At 48.2% G+C, this 14105-nt stretch overlaps 2 protein-coding genes across 2 annotated transcripts in view; one reads left to right on the forward strand and one right to left on the reverse strand.

The window, feature by feature from the left end:
- SPACA9 (sperm acrosome associated 9) overlaps positions 1–14105 on the reverse strand; it is a gene marked incomplete at its 3' end in the record, with an annotated part of 375668 nt that overhangs the window by 69610 nt on the left and 291953 nt on the right. The window lies entirely within an intron of this gene.
- The window catches only part of AK8 (adenylate kinase 8), a gene marked incomplete at its 5' end in the record, with an annotated part of 296745 nt that continues 287091 nt past the window's right edge, over positions 4452–14105 (forward strand). Inside the window, one exon of the mRNA XM_082262784.1 lies at positions 4452–4535. Within this exon, the coding sequence (XP_082118910.1) occupies positions 4452–4535 (84 nt within the window). The remainder of the gene's footprint in view (positions 4536–14105) is intronic.

Raw genomic sequence — 14105 nt, forward strand, 5'->3', positions numbered from 1 at the left:
AGTGACAGCGGTGATGGTAAAGGGGTGGGATTAGTGACAGCGGTGGTGGTAAGGGGGGCGGGATTAGTGACAGCGGTGGTGGTAAGGGGGGTGGGATTAGTGACAGCGGTGGTTGTAAGGGGGGCGGGATTAGTGACAGCGATGATGGTGAGAGGGATGGGATTAGTGACAGCAGTGGTGGTGAGAGGGATGGGATTAGTGACAGCGGTGGTGGTAAGGGGGTGGGATTAGTGACAGTGGTGGTGAGGGGGGTGAGGTTAGTGACAGCGGTGGTGGTGAGAGGGGTGGGATTAGTGGCAGCGGTGATGGTAAAGGGGTGGGATTAGTGACAGCAGTAGTGGTAAGGGGGTGGGATTAGTGACAGCGGTGGTGGTAAGGGGTGGGATTAGTGACAGCGATGGTGGTAAGGGGTGGGATTAGTGACAGCAGTAGTGGTAAGGGGGTGGGATTAGTGACAGCGGTGGTGGTAAGGGGTGGGATTAGTGACAGCGGTGATGGTAAAGGGGTGGGATTAGTGACAGCGGTGGTGGTAAGGGGGGCGGGATTAGTGACAGAGGTGGTGGTAAGGGGGGCGGGATTAGTGACAGCGGTGGTGGTAAAGGGGGGCGGGATTAGTGACAGCGGTGGTGGTAAGGGGGGTGGGATTAGTGACAGCAGTAGTGGTAAAGGGGTGGGATTAGTGACAGCGGTGGTGGTAAGGGGGTGGGATTAGTGACAGCGGTGGTGGTAAGGGGGTGGGATTAGTGACAGCGGTGGTGGTAAGGGGTGGGATTAGTGACAGCGGTGGTGGTAAGGGGGGCGGGATTAGTGACAGCGGTGGTGGTAAGGGGGGCGGGATTAGTGACAGCGGTGGTGGTAAGGGGGGCGGGATTAGTGACAGCGGTGGTGGTAAGGGGGGCGGGATTAGTGACAGCGGTGGTGGTAAAGGGGGGCGGGATTAGTGACAGCTGTGGTGGTAAGGGGGGTGGGATTAGTGACAGCAGTAGTGGTAAAGGGGTGGGATTAGTGACAGCGGTGGTGGTAAGTGGGTGGGATTAGTGACAGTGGTGGTGAGGGGGGTGGGGTTAGTGACAGCGATGGTGGTAAGGGGTGGGATTGTGACAGCGGTGGTGGTAAGGGGGGCAGGATTAGTGACAGCGGTGGTGGTAAGGGGGGTGGGATTAGTGACAGCAGTAGTGGTAAAGGGGTGGGATTAGTGACAGCGGTGGTGGTGGTAAAGGGTGGGATTAGTGACAGTGGTGGTGGTGGTAAAGGGTGGGATTAGTGACAGCGGTGGTGGTGGTAAAGGGTGGGATTAGTGACAGTGGTGGTGGTGGTAAAGGGTGGGATTAGTGACAGTGGTGGTGGTGGTAAAGGGTGGGATTAGTGACAGCGGTGGTGGTGGTAAAGGGTGGGATTAGTGACAGCGGTGGTGGTGGTAAAGGGTGGGATTAGTGACAGTGGTGGTGGTGGTAAAGGGTGGGATTAGTGACAGCGGTGGTGGTGGTAAAGGGTGGGATTAGTGACAGTGGTGGTGGTGGTAAAGGGTGGGATTAGTGACAGCGGTGGTGGTGGTAAAGGGTGGGATTAGTGACAGTGGTGGTGGTGGTAAAGGGTGGGATTAGTGACAGCGGTGGTAAAGGGGTGGGATTAGTGACAGCGGTGGTGGTGGTAAAGGGTGGGATTAGTGACAGTGGTGGTGGTGGTAAAGGGTGGGATTAGTGACAGTGGTGGTGGTAAAGGGTGGGATTAGTGACAGTGGTGGTGGTGGTGGTAAAGGGTGGGATTAGTGACAGTGGTGGTGGTGGTGGTAAAGGGTGGGATTAGTGACAGCGGTGGTGGTGGTGGTAAAGGGTGGGATTAGTGACAGCGGTGGTGGTGGTAAAGGGTGGGATTAGTGACAGTGGTGGTGGTGGTAAAGGGTGGGATTAGTGACAGTGGTGGTGGTGGTAAAGGGTGGGATTAGTGACAGCGGTGGTAAAGGGGTGGGATTAGTGACAGCGGTGGTGGTGGTAAAGGGTGGGATTAGTGACAGTGGTGGTGGTGGTAAAGGGTGGGATTAGTGACAGTGGTGGTGGTGGTAAAGGGTGGGATTAGTGACAGTGGTGGTGGTAAAGGGTGGGATTAGTGACAGTGGTGGTGGTGGTGGTAAAGGGTGGGATTAGTGACAGTGGTGGTGGTGGTAAAGGGTGGGATTAGTGACAGTGGTGGTGGTAAAGGGTGGGATTAGTGACAGCGGTGGTGGTGGTAAAGGGTGGGATTAGTGACAGTGGTGGTGGTAAAGGGTGGGATTAGTGACAGTGGTGGTGGTGGTAAAGGGTGGGATTAGTGACAGCGGTGGTGGTGGTGGTAAAGGGTGGGATTAGTGACAGTGGTGGTGGTAAAGGGGTGGGATTAGTGACAGTGGTGGTGGTGGTAAAGGGGTGGGATTAGTGACAGTGGTGGTGGTGGTAAAGGGTGGGATTAGTGACAGTGGTGGTGGTGGTAAAGGGTGGGATTAGTGACAGTGGTGGTGGTAAAGGGTGGGATTAGTGACAGCGGTGGTGGTGGTAAAGGGTGGGATTAGTGACAGTGGTGGTGGTAAGGGGGTGGGATTAGTGACAGTGGTGGTGGTAAAGGGTGGGATTAGTGACAGCGGTGGTGGTGGTAAAGGGTGGGATTAGTGACAGTGGTGGTGGTAAAGGGGTGGGATTAGTGACAGCGGTGGTGGTGGTAAAGGGTGGGATTAGTGACAGTGGTGGTGGTAAAGGGTGGGATTAGTGACAGCGGTGGTGGTGGTAAAGGGTGGGATTAGTGACAGTGGTGGTGGTAAGGGGGTGGGATTAGTGACAGTGGTGGTGGTAAAGGGTGGGATTAGTGACAGCGGTGGTGGTGGTAAAGGGTGGGATTAGTGACAGTGGTGGTGGTAAAGGGGTGGGATTAGTGACAGCGGTGGTGGTGGTAAAGGGTGGGATTAGTGACAGTGGTGGTGGTAAAGGGTGGGATTAGTGACAGTGGTGATGGTAAAGGGTGGGATTAGTGACAGCGGTGGTGGTAAAGGGTGGAATTAGTGACAGCGGTGGTGGTAAAGGGTGGAATTAATGACAGTGGTGGTGGTAAAGGGTGGGATTAGTGACAATGGTGGTGGTAAAGGGTGGGATAAGTGACAGCGGTGGTGGTGGTAAAGGGTGGGATTAGTGACAGCGGTGGTGGTAAAGGGGTGGGATTAGTGACAGTGGTGGTGGTGGTAAAGGGGTGGGATTAGTGACAGTGGTGGTGGTAAAGGGTGGGATTAGTGACAGCGGTGGTGGTAAAGGGGTGGGATTAGTGACAGTGGTGGTGGTGGTAAGGGGTGGGATTAGTGACAGTGGTGGTGGTAAAGGGGTGGGATTAGTGACAGTGGTGGTGTTAAAGGGTGGGATTAGTGACAGTGGTGGTGTTAAAGGGTGGGATTAGTGACAGTGGTGGTGGTAAAGGGTGGGATTAGTGACAGTGGTGGTGGTAAAGGGGTGGGATTAGTGACAATGGTGGTGGTAAAGGGTGGGATTAGTGACAGTGGTGATGGTGAGATCTGTGATGGGGGGAATTAGTAAGAGGCAGTAGTGTGGATGGGGGGGTAGGGATTAGTGGCACTAGCAATTTGACATTTACCTTGTTAGTCAGACGATTCACCCTCAGCATTCAACTACAGGTGCGTCAGTGATGCTACTGTATCACGGGGTCTCTTTTGCAGCAGAGACAGCTCCTCCCCCTAAACTCAGTTGGTGTTTGCTTGTCAGCTGACAGTTTTATTCCCTCCTCCCTATACGTCTTTTCTCTCTGCCCGGAGAGGATAGGTGGAGCTTCACTCCTGAGACTCCGCCTCCCCTCAGCGGCCTGCCACACCCCCAGAACAGCCCGAATGAACGAACAGACGAATTGACTGACAGACTGGCGGCCAGGCCCCCCCACAGTGGCGGAACTCCAGGGCCCAGTCGCCATGGCGACTGCTGCGACTTTGGTAGTTCCACGCCACTGATTTTATATATATATATATGACAACACCCTGTCCCTGTCTCGCAAGTGTTTTCCTGCATTGTCACCCAGTGATAGGAATTTCTGAAAAGCACAGTGCATATATTTACTGCTCCCCCTCTGAACGTCTAAAGTCAGCCTTCTAATTCTATGGTACACACTCACAGTGCGTCACTGCTAATGATAAGAGTACCCTGGGAAAGGAAAGGGTGTGTATAGGTAACGACGTACAGCTTCATTATCGTACAACATGTACGTTTGTAGCACGGAACAATACCCGTGGTCTGTGAGAAAAACATACCCGCACCGCATCCAAACAACAGCTGCCTACTGCGCATGCGCAGATTTGGAACGCAGGCATTTGTCCAGGCAGGATGTCGTCATTGGAGTCTGTGGGAACGCTGGTTGCCTGGAAACCGGGGAGCCGCTTGTGTTGCTAAGGAGCAGTGCTGCCGCCTGTCCGGGGAATCTGAGGAGACATGGACGCCACCAACAAGCCCCTGAGAATCCCCCCACACATGGCTGTGTATGCAGAGGAGCACCAGGTGTTCCACATCATCCAGGTGAGGGGGGTCACATGACTGACATAGAACTACAACTCTCAGCAAAGCACAGCACACACCTCAGGGGACGGGTCCTCTGTGTTCCGATAAAGTCTTCACTATTATAGTATTATAGTTCTAGGAGGATTTTACACACACTGTCTGCGGATTATTATTGGGGTATGTAAGGCTGTGTGCCCATTGGGGGGCACTTCCTCTTTCCATGACAGTGTTGTCACCAAGACCGGAAGTGAATTGAAATTACTCCAAGCAGCAGCAGTAAAATCAAACTTTATCAGGAAGTGTTTTATTACCGCCCATGTCTTCACTACTACTCCTACCTACTACTACTCCTCACTACTACTCCTACTCCTCACTACTACTCCTACCTACTACTCCTCACTACTACTCCTCACTACTACTCCTACCTACTACTCCTCACTACTACTCCTACTCCTCACTCCTACTCCTACCTACTACTCCTCACTACTACTCCTACACCTCACTACTCCTCCTACCTACTACTCCTCACTACTACTCCTACTCCTCACTACTACTCCTCACTCCTACTCCTACCTACTACTCCTACTCCTCACTACTACTCCTCACTACTACTCCTCACTACTACTCCTACCTACTACTCCTACCTACTACTCCTCACTACTACTCCTACTCCTACCTACTACTCCTCACTACTACTCCTACTCCTCACTACTACTCCTCACTCCTACTCCTACCTACTACTCCTCACTACTACTCCTACTCCTCACTACTCCTACTCCTCACTACTACTACTCCTCACTACTACTCCTACCTACTACTCCTACTCCTCACTACTACTCCTCACTACTACCCCTCCTACCTACTACTACTCCTACCTACTACTCCTCACTACTACTCCTCACTACTACTCCTACTCCTCACTACTACTCCTACCTACTACTCCTCACTACTACTCCTACTCCTCACTATTACTCCTCACTCCTACTCCTACCTACTACTCCTCACTACTACTCCTACCTACTACTCCTCACTACTACTCCTACCTACTACTCCTCCTCAATACTACTCCTCACTACTACTACTACTCCTCACTACTACTCCTCCTCACTACTACTCCTCCTCACTACTACTACTCCTCACTACTACTACTCCTCACTACTACTCCTCCTACCTACTACTACTCCTCACTACTACTCCTCACTACTACTCCTCCTCACTACTCCTCACTACTACTCCTACTCCTCACTACTACTCCTACCTACTACTCCTCACTACTACTCCTACTCCTCACTACTACTCCTCACTACTACTCCTACCTACTACTCCTTACTTCTACTACTCCTACCTACTACTCCTCACTACTACTCCTACCTACTACTCCTCACTACTACACCTACCTACTATTCCTCCTCAATACTACTCCTCACTACTACTACTACTCCTCACTACTACTCCTCCTCACTACTACTACTCCTCACTACTACTACTCCTCACTACTACTCCTCCTACCTACTACTACTCCTCACTACTACTCCTCACTACTACTCCTACCTACTACTCCTCCTCACTACTCCTCACTACTACTCCTACTCCTCACTACTACTCCTACCTACTACTCCTCACTACTACTCCTACTCCTCACTACTACTCCTACCTACTACTCCTCACTACTCCTCCTCACTACTACTGCTACTACTCCCCCTACCTACTACTACTCCTACCTACTACTCCTCACTACTACTCCTACCTACTACTCCTCCTCACTACTCCTTACTACTACTCCTTACTACTACTCCTCCTACTCCTCACTACTACTCCTACCCACTACTACTCCTACCTACTACTCCTCACTACTACTACTCCTACCTACTACTCCTACCTACTACTCCTCACTACTACTACTCCTCACTACTACTCCTCACTACTACTCCTACCTACTACTCCTCACTACTACTCCTACCTACTACTCCTACCCACTACTCCTCACTACTACTCCTACTCCTCACTACTACTCCTACCTACTACTCCTCACTACTACTCCTACTCCTCACTATTACTCCTCACTCCTACTCCTACCTACTACTCCTCACTACTACTCCTACCTACTACTCCTTACTTCTACCTACTACTCCTCACTACTACTCCTACCTACTACTCCTCCTCAATACTACTCCTCACTACTACTACTACTCCTCACTACTACTACTACTCCTCACTACTACTACTCCTCCTACCTACTACTACTCCTCACTACTACTCCTCACTACTACTCCTACCTACTACTCCTCCTCACTACTCCTCACTACTACTCCTACTCCTCACTACTACTCCTACCTACTACTCCTCACTACTACTCCTACTCCTCACTACTACTCCTACCTACTACTCCTCACTACTCCTCACTACTACTGCTACTACTCCCCCTACCTACTACTACTCCTACCTACTACTCCTCACTACTACTCCTACCTACTACTCCTCCTCACTACTCCTTACTACTACTCCTCCTACTCCTCACTACTACTCCTACCCACTACTACTCCTACCTACTACTCCTCACTACTACTACTCCTACCTACTACTCCTACCTACTACTCCTCACTACTACTACTCCTCACTACTACTCCTCACTACTACTCCTACCTACTACTCCTCACTACTACTCCTACCTACTACTCCTACCCACTACTCCTCACTACTACTCCTACCTACTACTCCTCACTACTACTCCTTACTTCTACTCCTCACTACTACTCCTACCTACTACTCCTCACTACTACTCCTACTCCTCACTACTACTCCTCACTACTACTCCTACCTACTACTCCTCACTACTACTCCTACCTACTACTCCTCACTACTACTCCTACTCCTCACTACTACTCCTACCTACTACTCCTCACTACTACTCCTACCTACTACTCCTCCTCACTACTACTACTACTACTACTCCTCACTACTCCCCCTCACTACTACTCCTCCTCACTACTACTCCTCCTCACTACTACTACTCCTACCTACTACTCCTCACTACTACTCCTACTCCTCACTACTACTCCTACCTACTACTCCTCACTACTACTACTCCTCACTACTACTCCTCCTACCTACTACTACCCCTACCTACTACTCCTCACTACTACTCCTACCTACTACTCCTCCTCACTACTACTCCTACTCCTCACTACTACTCCTACCTACTACTCCTCACTACTACCTACTACTCCTCACTACTACTCCTCCTCACTACTACTACTCCTACTACTCCTCCTACCTACTACTACTCCTACCTACTACTCCTGACTACTACTCCTACCTACTACTCCTACCTACTACTCCTCACTACTACTCCTCACTACTACTGCTACTACTCCCCCTACCTACTACTACTCCTACCTACTACTCCTCACTACTACTCCTACCTACTACTCCTCCTCACTACTCCTTACTACTACTACTCCTCCTACTCCTCACTACTACTCCTACCCACTACTACTCCTACCTACTACTCCTCACTACTACTACTCCTACCTACTACTCCTACCTACTACTCCTACCTACTACTCCTCACTACTACTACTCCTCACTACTACTCCTACCTACTACTCCTCACTACTACTCCTACCTACTACTCCTACCCACTACTCCTCACTACTACTCCTACTCCTCACTACTACTCCTACCTACTACTCCTCACTACTACTCCTACTCCTCACTATTACTCCTCACTCCTACTCCTACCTACTACTCCTCACTACTACTCCTACCTACTACTCCTACCTACTACTCCTCACTACTACTACTCCTCACTACTACTCCTACCTACTACTCCTCACTACTACTCCTACCTACTACTCCTCCTCAATACTACTCCTCACTACTACTACTACTCCTCACTACTACTACTCCTCCTCACTACTACTCCTCCTCACTACTACTACTCCTCACTACTACTACTCCTCACTACTACTCCTCCTACCTACTACTACTCCTCACTACTACTCCTCACTACTACTCCTACCTACTACTCCTCCTCACTACTCCTCACTACTACTCCTACTCCTCACTACTACTCCTACCTACTACTCCTACTCCTCACTACTACTCCTACCTACTACTCCTCACTACTCCTCCTCACTACTACTGCTACTACTCCCCCTACCTACTACTACTCCTACCTACTACTCCTCACTACTACTCCTACCTACTACTCCTCCTCACTACTCCTTACTACTACTCCTCCTACTCCTCACTACTACTCCTACCCACTACTACTCCTACCTACTACTCCTCACTACTACTACTCCTACCTACTACTCCTACCTACTACTCCTCACTACTACTACTCCTCACTACTACTCCTCACTACTACTCCTCACTACTACTCCTCACTACTACTCCTACCTACTACTCCTACCCACTACTCCTCACTACTACTCCTACCTACTACTCCTCACTACTACTCCTACCTACTACTCCTTACTTCTACTCCTCACTACTACTCCTACCTACTACTCCTCACTACTACTCCTACTCCTCACTACTACTCCTCACACCTACTACTCCTCACTACTACTCCTACCTACTACTCCTCACTACTACTCCTACTCCTCACTACTACTCCTCACTACTACTCCTACCTACTACTCCTCACTACTACTCCTACCTACTACTCCTCCTCACTACTACTACTACTACTACTCCTCACTACTCCCCCTCACTACTACTCCCCCTCACTACTACTCCTCCTCACTACTACTCCTCCTCACTACTACTACTACTACCTACTACTCCTCACTACTACTCCTACTCCTCACTACTACTCCTACCTACTACTCCTCACTACTACTACTCCTCACTACTACTCCTCCTACCTACTACTACCCCTACCTACTACTCCTCACTACTACTCCTACCTACTACTCCTCCTCACTACTACTCCTACTCCTCACTACTACTCCTACCTACTACTCCTCACTACTACTACTACCTACTACTCCTCACTACTACTCCTCCTCACTACTACTACTCCTACTACTCCTCCTACCTACTACTACTCCTCACTACTACTCCTACCTACTACTCCTACCTACTACTCCTCACTACTACTCCTACCTACTACTTCTACCTACTACTCCTCACTACTACTCCTACCTACTACTCCTCACTAATTCTCCTATCTACTACTCCTCACTACTACTCCTCACTACTACTCCTTACTACTACTCCTACCTATTACTCCTACCTACTACTCTTCACTACTACTCCTCACTACTACTCCTCCTACCTACTACTCCTCACTACTACTCCTACCTACTACTCCTTACTTCTACTACTCCTCACTACTACTCCTCTCTTCTACTACTCCTACCTACTACTCCTCACTACTACTCCTACCTACTACTCCTCCTACCTACTACTCCTCACTACTACTCCTCACTACTACTACTCCTCACTACTCCTCCTACCTACTACTCCTCACTTCTACTCCTCACTACTCCTCACTACTACTCCTACCTATTACTCCTCACTACTACTCCTCACTACTACTACTCCTTCCTACTACTCCTCACTACTACTCCTCACTACTACTCCTACCTACTACTCCTCACTTCTACTCCTCCCTACTACTACTCCTCACTACTACTCCTACCTACTACTCCTCACTACTACTCCTCCTTACTACTCCTACCTACTACCCCTCACTTCTACTACTACCTACTACTCTTCCTTACTACTCCTACCTACTACTCCTCACTTCTACTCCTACCTACTACTCCTCACTTCTACTCCTCACTTCTACGCTTCCTTACTACTCCTCGCTTCAACTCTTCCTTTACTACTCCTCACTTCTACTCTTCCTTACTACTACTCCTACCTACTACCCCTTACTTCTACTACTCCTACCTACTACTCCTCACTTCTACTCTTCCTTACTACTCCTCACTTCTACTCTTCCTTACTACTCCTATCTACTACTCCTCACTTCTACTCTTGCTTACTACTCCTCGCTATTACTCTTGCTTACTACTCCTCGCTACTACTCTTCCTTACTACTCCTCGCTGCTCCTCCTCACTACTACTCTTACCTACTACTTCTCACTTTTACTCTTCCTTACTACTCCTACCTACTACTCCTCACTTCTACTCTTCCTTACTACTCACTACTACTACTCCTCACTACTACTCCTACCTATTACTCCTCCCTATTACTCCTCACTACTACTACTCCTCACTACCTCACTACTACTCCTACCTACTACTACTCCTACCTACTACTCCTCACTTCTACTCCTACCTACTACTCCTCACTTCTACTCCTCACTTCTACGCTTCCTTACTACTCCTCGCTTCAACTCTTCCTTTACTTCTCCTCGCTGCTACTCCTCCTCACTACTACTCCTACCTACTACTCCTCACTTCTACTCTTCCTTACTACTCCTCACTTCTACTCTTCCTTACTACTCCTACCTTCTACTCCTCACTTCTACTCTTGCTTACTACTCCTCGCTATTACTCTTGCTTACTACTCCTCGCTACTACTCTTCCTTACTACTCCTCGCTGCTCCTCCTCACTACTACTCTTACCTACTACTTCTCACTTCTACTCTTCCTTACTACTCCTACCTACTACTCCTCACTTCTACTCTTCCTTACTACTCCTCACTACTACTCCTCACTACTACTCCTCACTACTACTACTACTCCTCACTACTACTCCTACCTACTACTCCTACCTACTACTCCTCACTACTACTCCTACCTACTACTCCTCACTACTACTCCTCACTACTACTCCTTACTTCTACTACTCCTCACTTCTACTCCTACCTACTACTCCTCACTTCTACGCTTCCTTACTACTCCTCGCTTCAACTCTTCCTTTACTACTCCTCGCTGCTACTCCTCCTCACTACTACTCCTACCTACTACTCCTCACTTCTACTCTTCCTTACTACTACTCCTACCTACTACTCCTCACTACTCCTCCTCACTACTACTCCTACTACTCCTCCTACCTACTACTACTCCTACCTACTACTCCTCACCACTACTTTTCCTTACTACTACTCCTACCCTCTACTCCTGCAAGCAACAAAGGATAAAAAACAGCGGTAAGACCAGGATGATATCTAATGATAGCAACAGAGTCAGCTAATAGGTGGTGGTGTTCCTGGAGCCTGTGGTTAATGAAAAGGGGAAGGGAATGAAAGCGCAGTAAAACGCCCATCAAAAGGGTCTTCAAAAGTAACAAACTGTGGTATCGCTTAGAAAAAACCGAGTTTATCAATCACAAATTATGAAACAAAGTCACCATACCTTCACCACACTATCATAGGAACATCAGTATGACAACCTTGTGTGCTTTACCAGAGCCCTCACCCCACTACTTCCTTGCAGTCCTTACTTGTGGAGTTCTAACCATCACCAAGGGGTTTTCCATCAATCACCTCTATAGTTCCCACCTTCCGTGTGAGTGAGAAGTGAGGAGTAGTAGAGAAGAATAGAAGTGAGTAGAAGTGAGGAGTAGTAGGGAGGAGTAGAATTAAGTAGTAGTAGTGAGGAGTAGAATTAAGGAGTAGTAGTGAGGAGTAGTAAGGAAGAGTAGAAGTGAGGAGTAAGGAAGAGTAGAAGTGAGGAGTAGTAGTAGAAGTGAGGAGTGGTAGTAGAAGTGAGGAGTAGTAAGAAAGAGTAGTAGTGAGGAGTAGTAAGGAAGAGTAGTAGTGAGGAGTAGTAAGGAAGAGTAGAAGTGAGGAGTAGTAAGGAAGAGTAGAAGTGAGGAGTAGTAAGGAAGAGTTGAAGTGAGGAGTAGTAAGGAAGAGTTGAAGTGAGGAGTAGTAAGAAACAGTAGTAGTGAGGAGTAGTAAGGAAGAGTTGAAGTGAGGAGTAGTAAGGAAGAGTTGAAGTGAGGAGTAGTAAGAAAGAGTAGTAGTGAGGAGTAGTAAGGGAGAGTAGAAGTGAGGAGTAGTAAGGAAGAGTTGAAGTGAGGAGTAGTAAGAAAGAGTTGAAGTGAGGAGTAGTAAGGGAGAGTAGAAGTGAGGAGTAGTAAGGGAGAGTAGAAGTGAGGAGTAGTAAGGGAGAGTAGAAGTGAGGAGTAGTAAGGAAGAGTTGAAGTGAGGAGTAGTAAGGAAGAGTTGAAGTGAGGAGTAGTAAGGGAGAGTAGAAGTGAGGAGTAGTAAGGGAGAGTAGAAGTGAGGAGTTGTAAGGGAGAGTAGAAGTGAGGAGTAGTAGTGAGTGTTGGCATTAAATCACTCCCAGTGAAGTATAGGCTTGATGACCTGCCCCGGTTGCACCACAAGTCCCAGCGGGCCCGGAGATTACTCTGAACAAAGAGACACTCGGAAGCGTTGCTTGCTCAAAGTCATCTGACAAAAGGTTTATTTTCATACAGTTTATATGATGAAATGTCCCCAACAGGAGAACAATGAGAATACAGATACGCCCCCTTGAAATGTTCCCACAAATATACATTGTATCATGTGTGACTTTCTGTAGAGAGAAGAAACATTAGCATGGCTTTGTTCTCATCAAAATCCAGCTGTGTCTGGGAAGAACAAGATAAGAAAGAAACGAAGGACACTGAGACCTAACTAGAATTTGTTCTTAGCAAAATATAAATCTCATGCATGCTCAATGTTCACAAAATGTCTTCTAAAACTAAAATGGAAGAACTCTTGCTCAATTCTCTTTCAGTGAGGAGTAGTAAGGAAGAGTAGAAGTGAGGAGTAGTAGTAGTGAGGAGTAGTAAGGAAGAGTAGAAGTGAGGAGCAGTGGTGAGGAGTAGTAAGGAAGAGTAGAAGTGAGTAGCAGTGGTAAGGAGTACTAAGGAAGAGTAGTAGTGAGGAGTAGTAAGGAAGAGTAGAAGTGAGTAGCAGTGGTAAGGAGTACTAAGGAAGAGTAGAAGTGAGGAGTAGTAAGGAAGAGTAGAAGTGAGTAGCAGTGGTAAGGAGTAGTAAGGAAGAGTAGAAGTGAGGAGTAGTAAGGAAGAGTAGAAGTGAGTAGCAGTGGTAAGGAGTAGTAAGGAAGAGTAGAAGTGAGGAGTAGTAAGGAAGAGTAGAAGTGAGTAGCAGTGGTAAGGAGTACTAAGGAAGAGTAGAAGTGAGGAGTAGTAAGGAAGAGTAGAAGTGAGTAGCAGTGGTAAGGAGTACTAAGGAAGAGTAGAAGTGAGGAGTAGTAAGGAAGAGTAGAAGTGAGGAGTAGTAAGGAAGAGTAGAAGTGAGTAGCAGTGGTAAGGAGTAGTAAGGAAGAGTAGAAGTGAGGAGTAGTAAGGAAGAGTAGAAGTGAGTAGCAGTGGTAAGGAGTAGTAAGGAAGAGTAGAAGTGAGGAGTAGTAAGGAAGAGTAGAAGTGAGGAGTAGTAAGGAAGAGTAGAAGTGAGTAGCAGTGGTAAGGAGTACTAAGGAAGAGTAGTAGTGAGGAGTAGTAAGGAAGAGTAGAAGTGAGTAGCAGTGGTAAGGAGTACTAAGGAAGAGTAGTAGTGAGGAGTAGTAAGGAAGAGTAGAAGTGAGTAGCAGTGGTAAGGAGTAGTAAGGAAGAGTAGAAGTGAGGAGTAGTAAGGAAGAGTAGAAGTGAGGAGTAGTAAGGAAGAG

Source organism: Pelophylax lessonae (assembly GCF_965119305.1).
Source record: "Pelophylax lessonae genome assembly, chromosome: 7".
NCBI classification, from domain to species: Eukaryota; Metazoa; Chordata; class Amphibia; order Anura; family Ranidae; genus Pelophylax; species Pelophylax lessonae.